The sequence below is a fragment of the Lepisma saccharinum genome, chromosome 6, assembly GCF_977018435.1.
Source record: "Lepisma saccharinum chromosome 6, izLepSacc3.1, whole genome shotgun sequence".
NCBI lineage: Eukaryota > Metazoa > Arthropoda > Insecta > Zygentoma > Lepismatidae > Lepisma > Lepisma saccharinum.
In genome coordinates, this window is record NC_139234.1 from 72,545,172 (window position 1) to 72,568,524 (window position 23,353).

Consider the following 23,353-nt stretch of genomic DNA (forward strand, 5'->3'; position numbering starts at 1 on the left):
TATTATTGCACTAGTATCGTCTGCATACAACAAAATCTTTGTATCCTGTATATTTAATGGTAAATCATTTATGTACAAAGGAAAAAAATAGTGGGCCTAATATTGATCCTTGGGGAACTCCATATTTTAATGTCTTTAGAGTGGATTTGTATTTTCTTTCGTTTCCTTCTCTTTCGTGGCTAATTTCAACACATTGCATTCTGTTTGATAAGTATGATTTCATAATTTCAAGCGCGTTACTCCTTATCCTATAAGTGTTCCATTTTAGAAATGAATATTTTGTGGTTTACTAAATCAAAGGCTTTTGTCAAGTCGTAAAATATTCCGAGAACATTTTTTTTTATCGTTTATACCTTGCAAGATGTTTTCGATTAATGTATGTGTTGCACTTGCTGTGCTTTTATTTTCAATAAATCCATGTTGTTCTTTTGATAATATGTTGTGTTTATTAAGGAACTGTAGAAGGCGACGTTTTAGTAACTTTTCTAGAATTTTGCTTAGCACAGGTAGTAATGAAATTTGTCTGTAATTTCGAACCAGGTTTTTACTTCGATTTTTAAATACTGGGTTGACTTTTGCTATTTTTAGCTTAGTGGGAAAGATACCATTCGCAATACAGTCATTAAAGAGATATTCTAAAATGGGTGCTAACAACTCCTTGATTTCTTTTATTACTCTGATTGGAAATTAGTCTCCTACAGCCTTTGAGTCTTTTAAATTACATATCTCCTTCGATATTTCATTTGTTGTGGTTGGTGTTAAAAACATGCTTTCTAGAGTGTGTGGTTTAGAGTTACACAAAAGTTGCAATGGGTTTTCTGCTTTATTTATATTTGTTACTAAGTTATCTCCTAATTCGGTGAAGTATTTGTTAAGTGTTTCACACACTATGAATGGATCGTCTATTTCAATATCATTTGTGCATAATTTTAAATGGGTATTTTTTTTTTCTTTCATTACAGTATTTTCATTTACAACGTCCCACATTGCTTTGCTTTTGTTGTTTGAAGACACAATTTTGTTCGCATAATATTTTTGTTTGGCATCTCTTATTTGTTTTTTATAGTAATTTATGAAAATTTATTTACTGATTTATTTATGGGAGTGCGTTGACTTTGACTTATTAGGGATCTTTTTATTTTGTTATATTGTTTTACCTCTCATGTTATCCATTGCTTTCTCCTTAGAGTTTGCTTCTATTTTTCTTTTAGGGAAAGCTTTGTCAAAAATATTGTAGAGTGTATTTGTAAAAATTGTGAACTTTTTATCACTGACTTTTCATCACTGTCTATTTGACTTACATTCGGCTCCAAGATTCTATTTTCATGCATAATAGGTTGTTTGGTAACACGTGTAGTTTTTACGTGCATGATTTGGCATGTGTGATCAGAGAGACCGTTCTTAATGTCATATGAGATGTCACCGTGATCGAGATTTGTGAGAACATTGTCAATTGCAGTTTCGGAATTAGATGTTATTCTGGTAGGTTTTGTAATTAAATAGTTAATATTATACGATAAAGTTAGTGTCAACAAATGGTTTCGCTCAGGGCAGTCGTTTAGAAAATCAACATTGAAATCTCCACAAACTAATACTTCTTTCTTATGAATATTTTGTATGTTATTTAGTGCATTTTCAAGACGTTCAAGAAATATTTCTAAAGACCTTAATTGGCTCCGGTAGACCGAAAGTATGACAAGGTTCAAATTATCTATTGTAACAGCAGCACATTCAAAATTTAATTCCGAGGACTCGTTACACAGTTTGTTAGTTTGTCTAGCATGTGACAGCAGAGAGTTTTTTTATTAAAATTAGAGAACCACCTCGTTGGTATGTCGCTCTACAAAAACCGCTAATTATTTTATAATTACTAATTTTCAAAAGTTTTATATTTTCACTGTTGAGCCAATGTTCTGTCAAGCATATTACATCTGGTTCCGGGTCGATTGTGTTGATCAATACTTTGAGTTCTGCTATTTTGGGAGTTAAGCTTTGTATGTTGTGCATTAGGATGGTAAAAATATCACTCTGGGTGCTTACTTGCTGTCCTGTTGGGGTCACCGATCTCTCACTCCCCCTCTCTCACTTGGAAACACCCACCGCAGCCCCTACCGGGCCCACTTTTACTTTCTCCCCCCCCAAATTTTTCACTTACTCGAGGGTCACGGAAATTGAATCTTCTTTCAGGAACGACACCTGGGGCACATTCCTTGGAATCCGGCGAAATCTGGAGTCCAGCTTTGTCCCTCTTGTAGTCAATGCACTGTTGCAACGTGTACGCCACTCCATTTACGACGAGTTTGTCGTATCGCAAGTGAACGACGCATCCATCTTTTCTTGCTTGCACCAAATGAGGTTTCAACCTTTCCCTCATTTTTTGCACACCGTCCGAATAATGTTCAGATACCGCCACACCAATTGTTTTGAGTTGGTTCAATTTCCTAAGGATCTCCTGTCGCTTTTTATAAGAATTGAGACGCACGACGATCGGCCACCTCCCACGCACTCTGCCCATTCTGTGAGCTCTCTCCACCATATCTGGAGAAATATTCTGAGTCTACTGAAAGTGAGCCAACCTTCTCTTTCCAGTCACATGCCATTAGGCAACACGAGATTTATACGAAACTACATATGCCTAATACTGTAGTTATGTTTATGTACTGTACAAGAATAAATATACTTGTTTTTCCCATATAAAACATCGGCGTGGCTCACTTTACAAGGGGAGGCCAAAAAATTCTTACCAAGGATAATACACATATAAGAGCATAAGAAAGTCCTATAAGCCAGGATGATAGCGAAAATCATTAGGTGCATATGGAAGTTAACATATGACATTTCCATCGGATACAGATGTTACTAGATGAGATTTCTGTCGGATATGGAAGTGGCTAGCGCCCTCAAACCATTTCAATGAAAACTAACAGCCCTAAAATGATGGGCAATTAATGGGGTTTGCATTTTGAATGGAAATTGTTATAACTCTGGCACTTGGGAGCAATCTACTTTGGATAAGTTTTGTTTTGCAGCTAAAACATCAGAGCATGCAACCGTGTACAATTCAGAACGCCGGACCGAGGAAGGGGGGCTTGGGGGTGCTACCCCTGAATTTCAATGGAAAAACATAACAACCTGCCCCTTCTTCCCCTGCTATTTTGGGGAGAGGGCACGAACTTTAGTATTCTTTTCAAAGAATGGACGTTTCCAAAAGAGAATGAAACATGTTTCATGTTCTTGGGTTCCATACAAGTTGAATAATAAGCCAAAATGTGAAACTGTTTTTTACGAAAAATAGGTAATTTCCATATTGCTCAGAAAATTGTTATAACTCGGGCACTATGGGAGCAATCTACTTCGGATAAGTTTTGTTTTTCAGCTAAAACATCAGAGCATGCAACCGTGTACAATTCAGAATGCCGAACCGAGGAAGGGGGTTTTGGGGGGTGCTGCCCCCAAATTTCAATGAATAAAAAAAACATAAAATCTGGAGTTTGCCCCCTGTTATTCTCCTGCTATTTTGGGGAGAAGACGCAAACTTTAGTATTCTTTTCAAAGAATGGACATTTCTCAAGAGAATGAAACATGTTTCATGTTCTTGGGTTCCATACAAGTTGAATAATGAGCCAAAATGTTAAACTCAGTTCGCAAATGTGGCATGGATATGTTGCGGAAGGGGGGGGGAGGGGGAGGTTGGTCATCAATGTGAATTTCCCAGGGTTGCTCCAGACCTGTGTCAGAGTTTCCACCCAAACATAAGAGTATGAAGGTCTAAAAAGCACATTCATTTCGTAATCAGCACCATGATACCATATGGTATCATCGGGGGAGTAAAGGTTAAAACTGTTCTGAACGTAATTTGAAATGTGATTTGTAATTAGACTCCTAGAAAGTGTCAGCAGCCTGTTAGGTAAATAAATTCCAACTGATACTCTGTCATATTGATACCAATACATTGGCATCAGCTCGGCATCAGCTCAACCCTACTATATGGTAAAAGAAGATAGAAGTAAATGTTCTTACATTTGGAAACATAAGTGGCCGCGGTGGCTCAGTCGGTAACGCGTCTGACTACCATGCTAAAGGTCCCGGGTTCGATCCCCGGCCGGTTCAAATCCGGGAACTTTTCTAACGGTGGAAGCGGCCCCGGCGCCTACCCAGTGTCGAATAACATGGGTACCTGGGGGAAACCCTGGGGGGTAAAGGCAGTCAGGGGCATGATGCTGATCACATCACCCCCACTCACGACCGGATCAAGAAAGTGTGGGGCGTTACCCCCACACCCCCTATACGCTTTCATGGCATGGTGCTATGCACAGGGGAACACTTTACCTTTTTTTTTTACCTTTTTTGGAAACATAAAGGAAAGTAACTGTAAAAGTACCTGATGATTTCACACCAGTTATCACAAAAAGTGACTGAGTCACAGTTTCTTCACAAAAAGTGACTGAGTCACAGTTTCTTCACAAAAAGTGACTGAGTCACAGTTCGTTTAAAAAATAACTGCTATAGTTATCATTATTTAAAAAGTAATTGTTACTTCTAAACACTGTTGCACTGTAAGTGGTATGATGATGATAAACTACTCTGCATCTGAAGACTACCATAGTACAATGCCACTGGTGATGGAACTATGAATGGCAAAATGTTTCCATACTACAAAATAAGCAACTCATCATCATCATCGTTCGCCATTCTTGCCTCTGGCTGGGTTGGCATAGAAGTCAAGCCTCTCCATTTTTTTCCTGGTCTTCCACCATTCCTCTCTTTCGACGGTGTTCCAATCTTGTCCTTTCTCCTAACACTCTCCACTATCTGCTCTTTCCACCGACATCTTGGTTTTCCCCTTGGTCTTATTCCCACTCCTTGGGCATGGTAAGCTCTTACTGGTAGTCTTTCTGCATCCATCCTCTTCACGTGTCCGAACCATCTCATCTGTGCCTGATCTATCCTGTCCTGAAACTTCACCACCCCCACTGTATGTTGGATCTCCCCATTCCTTATTCTATCCCATCTAGTCTTCCCCAATATACTCCTTAAAAATGTCATCTCCACTGTCTGCATCTTTCTTTTGTCTCTCTCTGTCATTGTTCATGTCTCTGTTCCATACATAATTATTGTCACATAGTATGTGTTGTACGAGGGTCACTATTTATATTTTGAGCCTAATAATGAAAAAAAAACAGGAATTTGGCATTGAAAACTGCTTTATTGTTTTTCGAAGTATTCTCCTTTATGGTCAATACACTTTTGCATTCATTCGAACCATTTGTCAAAGCAGTTTTTCCAATCTTCTTGAGACACCTCCATAATATGGTTTTTGAATGCATCAACATCATCTTCCGCCAAATAAAATCATTGTCCACGCAATTTATTCTTGACATTCAGGAACAAGAAGAAGTCATTGGGTGCCAAATCAGGACTGTATGGCGGATGACCCATCAATTCGATTTTTTGACTGTTCATAAAGTTGGTTGTTAGACGAGATGTGTCACAGCTGGCATTGTCTTGATGAAGAATGATTCGACGACGTTTGTTTGTTTTCCGTATTTGACCGAAGACCTCTGGCAAACAAATTGTTGTGTACCATTCAGAGTTGACCGTTCTACGTTCCTCTAAAGGCACAGTTGCCACATGACCAGTTTTCCCGAAAATACAGGTGACCATTTGTTTCGATGTGCTTCGACCGCGAACAACTTTTGTTGGATTGGGTTCATCTTGAAACACCCATACAGTCGACTGCTGTTTACGTTCCGGCTCATATGCATATATCCATATTACAATCTTATATACGTCTTTTGAAGCACCACAATTGTATTTATTGAGCATTTGTTTGCACCAATTGACACGAGCGTCTTTTTGAGTTTTTGTCAAATTGTGTGGGATCCAACGAGAACATACCTTTCTCACAGCTAAATGATCATGTAATATTTTATATATGCTGGTGGAACTAATGCCTATGGTTGCCTCAATCTCACAGTATGTCACATGACGATCTTGCAGTATTCGGTTTTGCACAGCATCAATGTTTTCTTGAACAACAACTGATTTTGGACGACCTTCGCGAATCTCGTCGGTGAGCGAATGGCAGCCACGATTAAATTCGTTATACCAGTGTTTCACAGTGGCAAAGGATGGGGCTTCATCGCCAAATATGGAAGTAAGTTGATCGATGCACTCTTGTCTTGATAATCCACGCCGAAAATCATAAAAAATCATCGCACGAAAATGTTCACGAGTTAATTCCATTTTATTGTTGTCGCGCAATCTCCAAGGCAACATAAACAACATAAATGAAGCTATTGACAAAACATTTGAAGTACGTTATGGTCAATAATGCCTGACGATTCCGTGCAAACGTCAAATCGCACCTAACTTCAATCAGTGCTGCCAAGGCTCAAAATATAAATAGTGACCCTCGTATATTACCTTCTTGCATTTCATAGGTACATCCCTGTTCCATATTAATCTTCGAACACTTTGATATAGTCCACCACCAATTTGTCCTCTTCTGTTTACCTCCTCATCTATTCTTCCACTTCTCTCACTTATGCTTCCCAGATATTTGAAGCTCTCCACTACCCTCAACTCTTCTGTGTCCATTCCATCTTTATTCTTCATTCATTTCTGGCTGTTTCTTGTTGTTATTAGCACCTCGCTCTTTTCTGCACTCAATTTCATTCCTGCCCTTCTGATTTCTTCATTCCAACTATCAAGCTGTCTCTGTATTTCTTCTTCTCGGTTCCTCCATATTACTAAGTCATCAGCAAACAACAGGGCCTTCATCTCTTCTTCTCCTATCTTCCCCACCTCTTCGTTAATTGCAACCTTGTAATTATGAAGAGCAGTGGGGAAAGAGCACTTCCCTGTTTTAGTCCATTACTTATACTGAACCACTCTGTTCTTCCCACTGGTGCCTTCACACAGCTCTGTTTCTGCACTCTACACACTCTCTCTTCCTCGACTCCTTTCTCTCTTGGAGCCTTCCAAATCTTTGTTCTGTCCATTCTATCGTATGCCTTTTCTATATCTAGGAATGCCATAATCAAATCATTTCCATACTCATAGTGCCTTTCCTGCATTTACCTTATGGTGAATATCAGATCTACTGTTGATCTGCCTCTTCTAAATCCATACTGTTGCTCTCTCATGTCCAGCTATTTTACTTCCCTTATTCTTTTCTCTGATATTTTCTCATACACCTTTGCTGAGTGGCACATAAGTGTTATTCCCCTCTAGTTTTTACGTTCCTTTCTAGGAACTATTAGTCCCTTTGTCCAATCTCTTGACACTTCTCTCTCGCGCCACACTGTTTTCAACACACTGTACAGTCACTGCACACCAATCACTCCTGCTCTTAGTATCATTTCCACTGGCACTTTATCTACTCCAGGTGCTCTACCTCTCTTCATTCTCTTGCGTACGCGACTGTGTCAAAACAATGCAGTGCCTTGGATGGGAGAACATTGTCATATTATATGGCCATTCATGATGAAAAGAGTGAAATAACCCAGAAAGGAGAATATGATCATATCATAATACCACTGATGTCGGAACAATAAAATACCTCAAAACCAAGATTATCTGTCTCTTGGAGAATATGTGAACTACAGGCTTTCCTGTGATATGAACCACTGCAACCGGGCAGAATAGAAATATGATGGTGGATCAGTATCAATACGGAAGTACTACATATTGATATAACACAAAATTAATAGAAATATTAATAACCTTCAAGTGAGTTTTAATGTCTTACCTCTTTTAATTCTTTACAATAGTCATCAGTAGCATCCTCAGATTTACTGGAGACTTCTTCCCGGAACTTCCTTTTGATTTCTTCTTGAGTATTGTAATGGCAAAGGCAGAAGTTCTCCATGTTAGCACTTTCCATCATGATGCTCTCATACTCTATAATGCTAGCATACTGGGCACGCTTGCAGTAACTGGTATTTATTTTCTGTACAGAGAGAAATATTTTAAGAGGAATAAATTGTGTACCATTTTACTTGCAATTTAGGCATTTAATGCCATTTCTCTAAAAAAAAGGCACAACAAAACATGCAGCACCTGGCCAGGACACAAACTTAGAAATTCCCCATTGATCACTTGTTCCTTCTCCAAGATGTGTGAAAAAGAGGATCGTATCACTTGATATCTAACATGTAAGTTATTATCTCTTACTGAATAAATAAAGCATTAAGACAAATTGTCATCTAAGAACCAGAAGAACATAACTCTAATTTATCAAATTTACAGGAGAGAGAAAATAATGTATACTCAGGAATACGTCTGACTGCTAAAAAGTCAGTAAACAGGAGATATGCAACTCAACTTTACTGCTAAGGATTAGAAGTGGAGATAAGTTGATCTGACGCCTAATTGAGCTCTTCCGAGGAGATACGTTGAAACTGAAAACCACATTTTCGAGCTACATTCCTCTTGTTGTCATGTGATGAAATATCAAACAGGGCCTCACCAACAAAATAACAGTGAATCATCCACAAACATAAGACATTTGTCACCACTCCCACATCTAAAAATTAAGTGATTTTTCCCTCTTCTGCAAGACAACTAAACATAACAAATCAAATCATCAATTAACATCAGAGTTAAAGACAAGGGCCTACATTCTTGACATCTATAATTCAATTAATAATAAATTTTTTTAAAAAAAATCAGTTATCAGTTCCACCGATTCATCTAAAATTAACAATTATCATCAATTAACATACCGTAAACTGGGGTGACTTTGTGACACGTGACAATGGTACATTTTTCAGATTCTGGAATCCCATTGTAACTAATACTGTTCGCTTTGTTGACAAATGAGTTTGCAGAGTTAAAGACAAGGGCCTACATTCTTGACATCTATAATTCAATTAATAATAAATTTTTTAAAAAAAATCAGTTATCAGTTCCACCGATTCATCTAAAATTAACAATTATCATCAATTAACATACCGTAAACTGGGGTGACTTTGTGACACGTGACCAATGGTACATTTTTCAGATTCTGGAATCCCATTGTAACTAATACTGTTCGCTTTGTTGACAAATGAGTTTGCAATTTGTGTGCCTGACGTGTAATATAATCTGCACATGCAAATCTGAACTTCCAGCTGCTTTGCCACAACTAAACACAAACAGCCAAAAATGGCAGACAACTGGCTGTGATCGTGAGAAACTTATCTGCAAACTTTTGTGTATGTGTTCTGAAGCAAAAAATGGAAAAGTAGGTTAAGTTGTGTATGTACTGGAACTTCTGATCATACACTGTTGATGTGTAGTCTGTGATATGTGGTGTACATAGTGAAGACCATGTTGACAAATTTTGCTACCTTATGGAATGACTAGTCTATTGAATACAAAAGGGGCTTCAGTGAATCTTCTTCAGTATACAGACATTTTCTGTTGCAGAGGCTGAACAATGAGATTGACATACAAAGGTCATATTGGATCCTGTCCATAGAGAAATTATAGTGAAGAAATGTTACACTAACTGAACTAAGATCTAAATTAAGATCTACATTAATAAGTCTTTGCACTGTGGAGGAAAAGTACAGGATCCATGGGAACACATGTTGACAGAACTTAAGTCGAAGAGTAACAGTTTTGCACCAGGTGTGCATTTATTTCAATAACGGTGGAATAGGCAATGGTCAGCAGATCACCTTATGAAGACAAGGGTCTTACGTTTGAATCCTTAGTCATGCCTGAATGTAAAACAACCAAGTACAAACACAGAAAATAAATGTCTTAAACAGCTAACAAAAAATAATACTTATGCTAGATGGTATTTGAGATAAAATTTTCAAATATTTTACACGTTAGTATGGAAAAAGAGCTGTATAAATGTTTAAAACAAGCTGTATAATAACATCTTCACAGAAACCTGGCAGGTGAAAAAATGTAAATAAAATAACAAATAATGTACAATGATGGTAGTGAAATATGTAAAAATTGTGAAAATTAAGTTTTGTTTCTTAAAGCAAATTTTCAATTTACTGGTATATGTTTTTACAAGTTTGAAACAAGGTCCATCTAAACTTTTAAGGCTCTCCAACACCATTTGCATAACTACACATGTAGTGGTTGAGATTTGACGTATACCCCATGAAAGACCCCATTAAAAAAAGGTTACAAGAAAAAAAAATAAAGCAAACACTGCTTACTTTGGTCCATGTGCTGGACATCTTATCATCAATCCAGGTTGGTGTCAGTTTCCTCAGATTTTCTTGATTCTCCTGTAAGATGCATCCATGTACATCGGAAAGTTTTTGTATTGTCAGTGAAAGTGAAGGACCAAACTCAGTGACAAGCATGTCCAGCTGAGTATCATATTCAGCCACTATTGCATGCTTAAGTTTTTCTCCCAAGATTAGTTTCAGATTCTGTGCAAATACAGGAACATATTTAATTATTTATTCAATTTATAAATTTCTTCCACATAATAAGTGCTCTAAATGTTTTTGAAATTAATAGATCTAATTTTTATATGAATGTCTACTTTGAACTAATACATATTCGTTTGTGTATTTACCATGCAGCTCAGTCGTTAGAGCGTCTGACTACCATGCGAAAGACCCGAGTTCGATCCCCAGCAGGGGAGAACCAGGACTTTTTCAACCTGTTCAAGCGGCTCCGGCGTCCACCCAGCATCGTATAAAGTGGGTACCTGGAGGAAACTTTGGGGGAGTAAAGGCAGCCAGGGGAATGGTGCTGATCACCTCTCCCCCAGCTCGGCCAAGATCAAGAAAGTTAGGTGCCCTAACCACACACCCCCTATAGGCCTTCATGGCGTGATGCAAAGCACAGGGGAGCACTTTATTTTTTTTATATATTTTCATGATAAAAATAAATATGATGTAGATTTTTGTAATTACAGTATATTTACAAGGGGAAGTCAAAAAAAGAACAGAGATTTTGGATTCTGGCTCAAACTGATGGACCCAGGTCTCATCTCCTGTGACTATACTCTCCAAAAAAGCTTCCCCTTCATCACCTGTAGTGGTCGAGTAAGCATTGACAGATCTCCACACGATTGTGCTTAGGTAAGCTCTTTTGGCACCCATCTTGTACAGACTTTATTGAAGCGAAGCGAAGCTTGTCGTGGATGATTTCATTTGCAAGAACCTTGACTAATTTGCAAAGAACATGCCACCTTATCAATGGTCACCTGTTGGTTTGTCAGAATCATCTCTCGAGCTTGTTAAATCTTCCCATCAGTGGTGGAGGTTGATGGGCATTCTACTCCTGCTTTGTTTTTCATGCTTGTCTGGTCATTTTTTAACCTCTGTATCCACTCATACACACTTCTATACGGTAGAGCACTGTCCCCGTATTATATTGAAAGCCTGCGATGAATTTCATTCAGCCAATGACACACCTCCAGACCAATGATTGATTTGATTGATTGATTTTCTTTATTTTACTTTGCTTTTGTGCCACGATAGGTTAATTGAGAAGATGGGGATGAGTGATGATGTGATAAATTGATAAATCGACACTAACAAACATCCATTCGTAGGCTGGAATTCGACACCCGGTGTCGTAGCTCGATGTGCTAACCACTGTGCCAATCAATGAGACAAGTCTGTACAAAAACTAAAGAATTTGGAATAAATACATACCACCTCTACATAGAATTTGCATATGTGCATATGATACATTAAAGAGAGAAACACTAATTGAAGCCATGCAGAAATTTAATACCCCACAGAGGCTTTTAAATGTGTAACCCCTCAAAAGCACAAATAAGGAACCAACTATCCGATGAATTTGAAACTAAGCAAGGCCTATGTAAAGGAACATAATAAATAAATTATTCAGATTTTGGCACATGTGGATGACATAGTAATAGTAGTCGGAACACCAGGAGGATTGTGTGTGAAAGCGGCAAAAAATGGAACTTTCTGCAAATACAGCAATAACTACATACATGGAAATAAGCAAAGTACTCATTACTGTTACTTTATTGAAAGGTAATGGAATGTCTTTTAAGAGAGTAAGAGAATTGAAATATCTTTGCCCTTACCTGACAGAAAGGGTGATATAACAACACAGAATAAATATAGGATATGTAAGTTAATTTGCAAAAAAAAAAATTGTCTGTACAGAATATATCTTTTCTAGATTTGTAATTAACATTTTAATTTGCTTCAGATATGTCATGAAAGGAATTGGTATATTCTGAACAAGAACCCAAATCTAATCCAGACCTTTATTACATTCATAATTGGTTTTGTGTGAATTACTCACAGTTGACAAATATTAAAAAAATATTTATATTATGAAAACACAACAATAAAAATATCAAATAAAAGGTCACTACTTATGATATTGTGAGTCTCCATCTTTGAGACTGCTATGTTTCGGAGGTACAACCACCTCCTTCTTCAGGCAATCTTAGACATGTGTCAAGTTTATCTTTCAAGGAAAAGGTTTTGCGGGTTGGAATGAAGGTAGAAAATTTGATAAAACTTGTTCACATATTAAAAAATATATCCTTATCCCTTGTCATTGTTCACTAAAATTTACAAAAACAGATTAAAATGATTAAAACTATAAAATCAAAACCCCCTGCAAACGTGCTGTCATCAGCTGATACTCCCATCATTTTAATATGTTTTTGTAAATTTTAGTGAACAATGACAAGGGGTAAGGATATATTTTTTAATATGGGAACAAGTTTTATCAAATTTTCTACCTTCATTCCAACCCGCAAAACCTTTTCATTGAAAGATAAACTTGACACATGTCTAAAATTGCCTGAAGAAGGAGGTGGTTGTACCTCCGAAACACAGCAGTTTCAAACAAGGAGACTCACAATATCGTAAGTAGTGACCTTTTATTTGATGTCTTTATTACATGTCATTGTAGATAGATATTGCATATCAAGTAGGGGCTCGATACAATACTGGCCTCCTCCATGGCATAGTGGTAATATTGTTGCTTTGTAATCATGGAGTCCCAGGAGTCCCAGGTTTGATACCTGATGGAAACTCCTCATACACAGCCATGACATATGGAAAAAGCAAAGCGAGAGCAGGACAAAGTCACTAGTTCCCTTGCACTGTGTGGCAACATCAACCGGGCTGTGTTGCCTAGTTCGAGCATCAGGTCAACCTCTCTCCGGGGCACTTTTATGTCATCCCTAACATTTCGAGCAAATACTGTCAGTTTGTATCACATGGATTACAAAGACCAACTCTACAATAAGATCTTTCATTCTCTTAAACCTTCCAACACCAGGGGTTGTGCTCCGATATGGCAACAGTGCGAACTTCTGCCATCTGCCTAGCCTAATTTCAAGGCCGTGCATTTAGTGGTTTGGATCTCTCTTTAAACTGTAGGTCCAGTCTCTATTAACCTTTTGATGCATAAAATTGACTTAAAAACAAACTCAAGCTGATGCCAATATCACTGCTGATACTCTTTACCATTTCTGATACTTGATAATTGTAACAATTGAAAGTAGTTCAGAATATTTATAAATTTTACATTGGAACTATATAATAACACAGTTTTGCTTCAAAATATTCGTAATTGCACATGCTTAACACAAAATCCACTACTTCTCCAACAATTGTTGCAAAATTAATGAGAATTATACATTTTGTATAATTTCCAGGATATATAGACCCTGCAAAAGTGTCACATGACATTTTTACAGAATCCACAAGACACACAGACTCATGGTAGTTTTATTAAATCTGGTGATTTTTTTTAAATCAATGATTTAAATCAGTTTAAATAAATAATTTATATAATAATGTACATAAGGAATATGTAGATATAAAAATCACTTTTGGTGTAAGTACATTAATCTCTTAATCAATGAATTGTGTTTTATTAGGCTCTAAAAAAGGTGTGATGGTATGAAGCTCATATGAAAGGAAATGTAATTTGTAAAGTGTAAACAGACTTAAATTTATCTCAATTTAAAATTCAATCACACTTATAGGCAAAAATAGTAAAAATTGTGTGTATAATAGCATACAAAGTGTTAATCATGTTAAACCATAAATAGTATCATTATCATTAAGCTGTAAATAAACATGGCAGCTGATATTTTGCAAACTACCATTAAAAAAAAAGTCATCAAAATTCAGCTACAAATAATGTATATATTTTAAAGTAACAATTACATAGTACAAGTAGAATGTTTTATTTTCACTGGAAGAAAAGTTACTGAAATTATAATAGTTTCACTAACACACTCAACAAACATTTTCATAGTAGGTTCATATATACAGTATAAGAAACAGAAAAATGTATATTTAGTTATAATTTTTTGTTTGATTTAATCAAACAGTTCAAATATTTTACAGGGCCATTTACCAGAAAAAGTTTTTCTATTAAAAATTTAAGCGTGTTTTAAATATAAAAAATCTGATTTATATGAAAATATCATCAAAAATGATTTTTTTTAAAAATAGAAAGCATGATTTTTATCCAACCTGCTTAGACTCCAGAAAAGTGTTTGCTAGTATCAGTATTGCTATTGACTCAGTCCTAATATCCAGCTCTGCATGTATTCTAGGTATGTTCTTAAGGAATCCAAATAAATCTTCTTAAGGCATCCAAATAAATGTGATATACAGAATTAAAATATCTAAAAACTAGAAATCTAATAGTATTCACATCATACAGTTATAAGAAGTAGATGAATAGAGATTTGTACCATGCAGAATATTACCATGATTTTAATCCAAAGTTACATAAATTCTTTTATATTATATAAACTAAGAATGCAATACCTACCTTGTCCAAATCAGACCGAGCTTTTTTGTACTGTTCTGGTTCTCCAACAGCAGAAGCCATCTTCATGGAACTATAAATATCCTCTATGGCCTTCATATGGTTTTCCACTAGAACTTCCAGGTCACATTCTTCCTCGTCAAACATTTTTTTGTACTCCATTTCGGCCAAATTCAACAATTTCTTGAAAAATAAATCATCCAACTCCTAAAAAGAAAATGTTCAATATGTTATAAACACACTACTACCGACTTCTGTGAAAGCCTCGTACCAGGGCAACAGGCCAGAACAATACTATGAAGGAATCCCCCTTCTGGTATAGATACATTTACCAATTTAAATAGTATGTATGTTCCACTTGACATTACAGTAGCATTATTTTTCACTTTATTTTTTTATGTAAATGTACACACAATCGGATCAATAAAGAAGGTAATAAAAGAGCAAAGCTATCACCTGTGCACTGTAGCATGCCATGAGGAAGGGCACCACGCATTCTCAATATTAGGCATAAGAGAATACGATAGGATCAGCACCATGCTCCAGCCACCTTTACCACCAAATTTGACTCCACATACCCACTGATTGGAAACTGAGCGAGCTGCAAAGCTGATCTATGCATGAACATTGTCAGGAAAATTCAAAGCTGAGATTACTAGGGCTGAGCCGATGTCGATGTATCGGTATCAGAAAGTATTGGTTGGAATTTATTTACCGATACCAGCCGATACTTTTCCGGCATTTTCATCTTTCATGAGTTCTTCAAAAAAGCCTTGGGACATTGTCGTAGAGTCTAATTATCCTGGAAATTATGCAAAATTTGAAGCTTCTTTATATTTCATAAAAGTTTTGTGTGAAAAGCTATATTTTATTTTATATAGTGTCTGGAAGATATATCGCCCAACACTAGTTCTTGGCACAGAGCATTTGGGGATGGCTTCAAAATATTTCATGTACACATCTCTATTCAGATAGCTCCAAAGGGTTCTCTGCATAACTATACCCCCCTCCCCATCCTCCCTTACACACATACATACTCCATGTGTACTTAGAGGAATCTCTAAATTGCAAGTGTATGGTCCAAGTGAGCAAAATAAGGTTCCTTTGACATGTTGGGATGTTGACAACATTAGTTTCAAGTTGCCAAATGTAGTTCATCAGTAAGTCATGCCTGCCATTGCACTTAATTTGATGCAGGACAAAATCTAGGACTCTAGAAGATAAATAAAGGAAGTTCTCATTCACTTACCTTGCATAAGTTATTTCTGAATAATTCTGTGTTCTCCATTTGCTCTGCATTCAAGTCAACAACCTGTTCATCAAAATCCAATAATGCCTTCTCCCTGTTGTCCTTATGCTCCTTTACAATTGTGGACATTGCAACTGATGAGGTGAAACCAGATTCGTATGATTTTTTCACTTTGGTAGAAATGTCTTCCAGTTTACACTCCAAATTAAACTAGAATGTAGAATTCATGTAATAGAATAAAACTCAAAGATAAAATCATAACATCTACATTAAATCACAGGAGATATGCTGATAAAAAAGAAGGGTACAAACTAAATATATTTCTTAATTACATGTACTACTTCCTATTTTGAAGAGATTAGAAATAGGGTGCAAATTAATAAGGAAACAGTCAAATTAATTTATAACATAAATACATAGAACTCTTTTGTGATTGAATGGTTATTGTAACATATTATGAAGCCATAATCTTTGTTCCTGTATCTGTTTCATCAGATCACCATTCATCCTCAATTTCATAATTATCCTAGAGAGGAGCACTCATCCTCAATTTCATAATTATCCTAGATAGGTTACTAAGGTACACAATTTAGGACAGGAAAGTGTCATATTGTAATGTGATCATGATCCAAGTTTTCTCCTTTGCTTATTGTATTATTGTGACTTGAAACACAAATTTAAATGGTAAGCACTTGAAAATGAATGACTACTACAAATGGGGAAAAATTGTAAATAAGAAAAGTTACAAATGTTGGCTATTTTTATGAGATGAATACATATAAGAATGTTTTAAACAAATAGATATGACAAAACTATATATTTTATTAACAAAATAAAGGCATTTGTGTTTCCTATTTGTGCAAATGAATTGAGCTTGTCAATAGAGTGCCAAATAGAATAGATGCATGGAAAATGTTGTTATCTGTTTTGGAGTGAAAGTTTTGATTGGTAAGATGATTTAAACATAATTTTAAAATAAAGTAATGCATGAAGGGGATACATGATTAGGGCACCATTTAGTGAACAGTATGACAATAAAATTAATACATTGTCATAGGGTCATTCCATGCCAAACCATCCAATGGGGGTTGCATGACCATTTTAGAAAAAAAACATTTTTAGTACATAGGTTTGTACATGTTTCTAGATATCAAAACCAAAGTTCAAAAAAAAATATTGTCTTTAGTTCTCCTGGAGCAGCCATTTTTCCAACATGGCGCATGGCTTTTTTTGCTCATGTAGCAGTATACAGAAACCTTAATATCTAAAAAAACCATTAAAGCTAGAGACCTGAAACAAAATTCATTTTGTAGCTAATGAAGTATACTTCCTATGATATTCAGGTATGTTTTGCTTGAAATTGCATCGTAAGTACGAAAATTATGATGGAAAATGAGGTAACAATAGTTAAAAAATTGCATTTTTAAGCCCGATTTTTTTAATGAAGGGGTTTAGTCTAAGGCTTGATTTTTTTTTTTCATGTGTAGACCTACCTGCAGGGTGTCTGTAAATAAAATATCAGTGGCTAGAAATGCACCCCTTTTTTACAGCATGGGCTCAAACATGGTCGTTCATTGAATTTTGAGTTTTCGGGGTTAAATATCTCAGATGGGTCCCCTTTAACCCTTTAAAAATTCTGAAATTTGGCACATAGGAAGCCCTTCATGAACCTAACTCACAGTAAAAATCTCAACTTTTAGATTCAACTCGTTTTGGTCAATATGAGGTAACGTATGTCACATAATTTCTGATGTTGCAAAGTAAGGTTAAACTACACCCCATACTTAAAATAATGAAGTCTTTTCTTTTTCTTTTTTAAATTTGGGTTAAATAAAGGCTCAGCAAATAAGGTTTTAATACATGACTTACCATAAATTGAAATTACAAGGTATGACAATTGAATATCTGCGAAATTTCATTGCAAAAGGTTTGATTTATTAGGTACCCACGACCAGTTGGTATTGTCAGCTCCAGTTTCCTATTCATTCTCTTTGTTAAATTAGGCAGGATTCTTTGTTCTTTCACTAAGTTCCTAAGTAAATTATCAGAAACCTTCAGTTCATCACATATTTTTTCTTGACCAAGTGGTAGCAATCAAACTGATGATTCTGACCTTTTCAACATTAGTTTTTTGCTCATTTACATTTTTCTTCTTATAATTTTAATTATATGATTGCACTGGCCACGCAAAGGATTGTCACACTTGCTTTCCTTTTCTTCAGTTTTAATACTTAGTGAAAATCAACTTTCGAGTTTCCTTTGCACTCCTTGTAGGATGTGAATAGTTTTCAAGCAAGATCACTTTATTGTTTTTCTGCAATCAGCCTCTTCAGTTTTGAAATAGGAGATGCATAAAAAACAGAACAGACTTCATGCATTTCCTTGGCTTGGCATAAAGACATGATTTCAATGCTGGCATTTAAGTGAGTTACTTTCTCCACATATGAAACTTTTACTCCAACATATTAGGCATATTGATTTAACTGGTATAAGTCTTTCTTGACACTTTTTTACCTTACCTTACTTAACCTTTTCTTTAAGTGGTACTTCTGAAGATCACAACATACTTCACCATATAAAAAGCTATATTTAATGGTATTTGCATATTGTCTCTAAACCATACACCTGTAGTCTTGACCTAAGACTATTATCTTTTTCACTGACTTTGTTAAGATTAGTTAGGTCTTTGGGAACCTTACCAAAAGGGTATGTATGACAGTCCTTCCCAGTTAAAAATATTACAGAACACTCCATTTCCCGTCACAGATAATGAACATTCACAAGTCACTACTCTCGGCACATTAGGCAAAGGAAGAATGACAGCAGAGATTGTACATGCACAGATCAATTCCAGGCTTGCCTCACAACCTATCAAAACATGTCTCTGAATCTTCTGCTGTGCATGACTCACATCTATTTCAACGAATGCCTTTTCTTGGAAGAAGGAAAAAAGTGGAAAATAAAGGAAACAAAAGATAATATATTCTACCAGCTTTGACACTCCAAAATAAATAGCCTACTTTCAGTGGAGTGTCCAAGGAGGGGTTTGTGGGGGTCATAACCCAATACCTTTGGCCTAGTATTCCATAAACAATTATATCAAAGGCAGGATATGTGGCAAAAACAGGGCTGTATACTAAAAAAGTATATGTAACCCCCCTGCCCCCCCATTCAAAATTTCTGTGCATGCCACTGCCTATCTTAAGCTGCATGTACTGCTACATTGATAAAAATATGGGGGAAGCTCAGTTTTGGAGCTGACAACACCAACTGGTCATGGGTACCTAATAAATCAAACCTTTTCCAATGAAATTTCGCAGATTTTCAATTGTCATACCTTGTAATTTCAATTTATGGTAAGTCAAGTATTAAAAACCTCATGTTACTATATTTGCTGAGCCTTTATTTAACCCAAATTTAAAAAAGAAAAAGAAAAGACTTCATTATTTTAAGTATGGGGTGTAGTTTAACCTTACTTTGCAACATCAGAAATTATGTGACATATGTTACCTCATATTGACCAAAACGAGTTGAATCTAAAAGTTGAGATTTTTACTGTGAGTTAGGTTCATGAAGGGCTTCCTATGTGCCAAATTTCAGAATTTTTAAAGGGTTAAAGGAGACCCATCTGAGATATTTAACCCCGAAAACTCAAAATTCAATGAACGACCATGTTTGAGCCCATGCTGTAAAAAAGGGGTGCATTTCTAGCCACTGATATTTTATTTACAGACACCCTGCAGGTAGGTCTACAAATGAAAAATAATAATCAAGCCTTAGACTAAACCCCTTCATTAAAAATATCGGGCTTAAAAATGCATTTTTTTAACTATTGTTACCTCATTTTCCATCATAATTTTCGTACTTACGATGCAATTTCAAGCAAAACATACCTGAATATCATAGGAAGTATACTTCATTAGCTACAAAATGAATTTTGTTTCAGGTCTCTAGCTTTAATGGTTTTTTTAGATATTAAGGTTTCTGTATACTGCTACATGAGCAAAGAAAGCCATGCACCATGTTGGAAAAATGGCTGCCCCAGGAGAACTAAAGACAATATTTTTCTTGAACATTGGTTTTGATATCTAGAAACATGTACAAACCTATATACTAAAAATGAAATTTTTATAAAATGGTAATTTAAAAATTTGTTGATTTGGCATGGAATGACCCCATAATAACATTTGAAAATGGTTAGGTTAAGTTCAGAATTCCACATTTGTGCAATAGTTATAATAATTAAGGTACCTCTCTAACCCCGTTTTCCTGGGGTTAGAGAGGTACAGGGAAGTTTCATTTAAACATTTAGGTAGAGCTTAATAATGTTTGATGGCTGAACCTGCTCCGTAGGAGGGTAGAGATATGGAAAGTTGGTGAAAAGGTTATTCACGCTTGTTCATACCTGGTAGATGTGTGTGTTGTCTTGTCCTAATGCTTCTCGCAGACCGAATCGTGACAGTTCCAAGGTTCTATCCAGCGACCCTCAGTTCACCAAGCCAAGCGATCCCTTGCGCCTTGTAGCATGCTAGGCAGCGGTAACTCCGTGTTCCATCGTCGTAGTTAGCAGTGTAACGTGTTGTAATCGGACTAGTTATCCATGTAGCGTCGATGAGTGTCAGAATCAAAAGAGAGCGAGCTCCGGGTAGGAGCTTGCTTTTATCATTCTAGGCGTCGAAAGGTTGTTAAACCTTTCAAACGCGGTAGATCCTGTTTAGATCCACGCGTTTGCCTTTCCAGTTCCTTGTTTTACGGAAGTTACAAGTTAGCGCATTCTTGGGATCACTCGCTGGTCGGACAAGTTCAGGAAATAAACAAGTGTGAATATTAACATGACGAGGTTTTCTCGGTTTAATGGTCTCCATATCTCTACAATATAGAGACATTTTGTTCATAACAGAATCTTGAAAATGCTTTTATAATGGCATAATCTTTAAAAAGATTTGGAACTTGTGAAAAGTGCCAAGTTTAAAAATTGGAGCAGGAAATTATTATCTGCTTGCATCTGCATTATCAATCTAGTAGATGAATAATGCATTACCTGAAATGAATGTTTTAAGAAATGAGACTTAAAGTGATGTGTGACGCTTATTGCGTAAATAGTCTGTATGGTTTATAACACTTTTGAAGTTGTCAAGATGTTGATAAAAGGAGATTGTGTTTTGTCTTGTATAAATGGAGTTCATTATAGTTTGTTGAATGGAATTTTGTGATCAATTAAATAATGTTGAATTATGCGTGCATATAATTCAACACCTTGTGTGAGATCTGCATGTGTTCCAAATACACAACAGATGTATTAAATGGCGACGAGAAAAATATTTAAAGGCGTAGTACAGATTTAGGTGAGTTTTTGTCTATGATTAATTGGATTTAATCGTTGCTGTAGGCATCATGTCGTATGTGCCAGGATTTGACAAATATGATCCACATGAAGGATCCATTAACTCTTATTTGGAAAGATATGATAATTATTGTCAAGTGTTCAACATAACTGAGGAAAGCAAAGTTCCTCGATTCATATCTGTAATTGGCTCCAAACCTTATGAAGTGTTACGCGAGTTATTCTCTCCAATACTACCAGAGAATATATCGTTCAAGGAAATTTCTGATAGGCTCATTTCTTATTACAATCCAAGTAGTAATTTTATAGTGCAACGCCTAAAGTTAAGAAAATGTAGGCAATTGGAGGTGGAGAAGGTTGAAGATTTTACAAGAAGGCTCCGAAAGATAGGTGAAGCATGTGGATATGGTGAGTTTTTACCTATTGCATTGTTTGACACGTTTGTGAGCGGTTTAAGGTCTGACGTTATTAGGAAGAAAATAATAGCAGAAAACATCATGGAATTCCAGAAAGCTTTTGAGTTAGCTAGACAAATGGAAAAACTCAAGAGTGATATGAAGGATTATTATCGCGAAGTGAACGTACAAGGCACAATGAATATTAAGTGCAAGGGCAATGACAGAAGATTTCATGAAGCGAATAAGGTTTCACGTAAAACTGAGAATGATTCCAAATTTAGCAATCAGCCAAGTAATCTTCATGGTCAATGTAATAATTCAAAATCATATAAATCAAAGTCCAAAGTGTAAGGGCATTATGGAGCAAGTTACTGTTCGTTCTGTGGGAAGCAAGACCATAATTATTTGAAATGTTATAAAAGGATTAACATTGAATGAAGAAAATCCACAAATTATGAACTCAATAACAAATTTGTTGCTCATTCAACTGAGTTAGAATCCTCACCTAAATTTGAAGCTAACCCAACAAACACAGCTGCCAGTCAAGATTTATTTATTGCCACTATTTTTACGCATTCTAATGATGCACAAATCAACGTTAATAGTAAAGTTGATAAAGAAGAATAGTGGATCAGGCATCCAAACTTCAATCATCACAACATGTGATCAACGATTTGGAAAATGATATAAAAGTGTGTACAAGGGAACTAGATTCCAACATTAACCAGCGCACATATTTAATAGTAATTAATGTACATGGACATGAAGCAAAGTTTGAGATTGACACTGGATCCTATGCATCTGTAGCTAGTAAAGATTTTTATGAAACGTTTCTGCAAAATGTACAAATGTCTGAACCTAACTGTACATTGAAAGGTGCTGGTAATAATGTGATACCTTTACTGGGAAAAGTTAATGTGAATGTAAAAAAGTGTTCCCCTGTGCATAGCACCACGCCATGAAGGCGTATAAGGGGTGTGGGGGTAACGCCCCACACTTTCTTGATCCGGTCGTGAGTGGGGTGATGTGATCAGCATCACGCCCCTGACCGCCTTTACCCCCCAGGGTTTCCCCCAGGTACCCATGTTATTCGACGCTGGGTGGGCACCGGGGCCGCTTCCATCATTAGAAAAGTTCCCGGATTTGAACCGGCCGGGGATCGAACCCGGGACCTTTAGCATGGTAGTCAGATGCGTTACCGACTGAGCCACCGCGGCCACATAATGTGAATGTTGCATGGAGAAATCAGTTCTATCATCTAGATTTGTACATAATTAACTGTCAGTTAGAATATCCACTTTAGGAAGAAGTTGGATTCAAATTATGATCCCCAAGTTACATTGTGAGTTGACTGAAATTTGTGCAAGGGGAACTTGTTCTCCGCAGTCTGATATTATTGCACACAATGTCACAGGAAATAATGCAATGAACTCTGATGTTCGTAATGTCAAGCATATATTAAATAAATGTGACAATTGTATAAAAACTAATAATGTACAAGGGATCGTCGATATTCTAAAGGAAGAATTTCATTCTACATTTGATGGCGATTTAAGCTTACCTATAAAGGATTTTAGAGCTGATATTCCATTAAAACCAGACGCA

General features: G+C 36.2%; 1 protein-coding gene across 2 annotated transcripts in view; it reads right to left on the reverse strand.

Annotated features, from left to right (window-relative positions):
• Positions 1-23,353, reverse strand: part of LOC145988878 (uncharacterized) — a 165,798-nt gene that overhangs the window by 17,449 nt on the left and 124,996 nt on the right. For both annotated transcript variants that reach the window (XM_083124148.1, XM_083124149.1), the window contains 4 exons: positions 16,007-16,216; positions 14,761-14,964; positions 10,170-10,388; positions 7,754-7,954 (listed from right to left, as the gene is read on the reverse strand). In XM_083124148.1, coding sequence (XP_082980274.1) covers positions 7,754-7,954; positions 10,170-10,388; positions 14,761-14,964; positions 16,007-16,216 — 834 coding nt within the window. The remainder of the gene's footprint in view (positions 1-7,753; positions 7,955-10,169; positions 10,389-14,760; positions 14,965-16,006; positions 16,217-23,353) is intronic.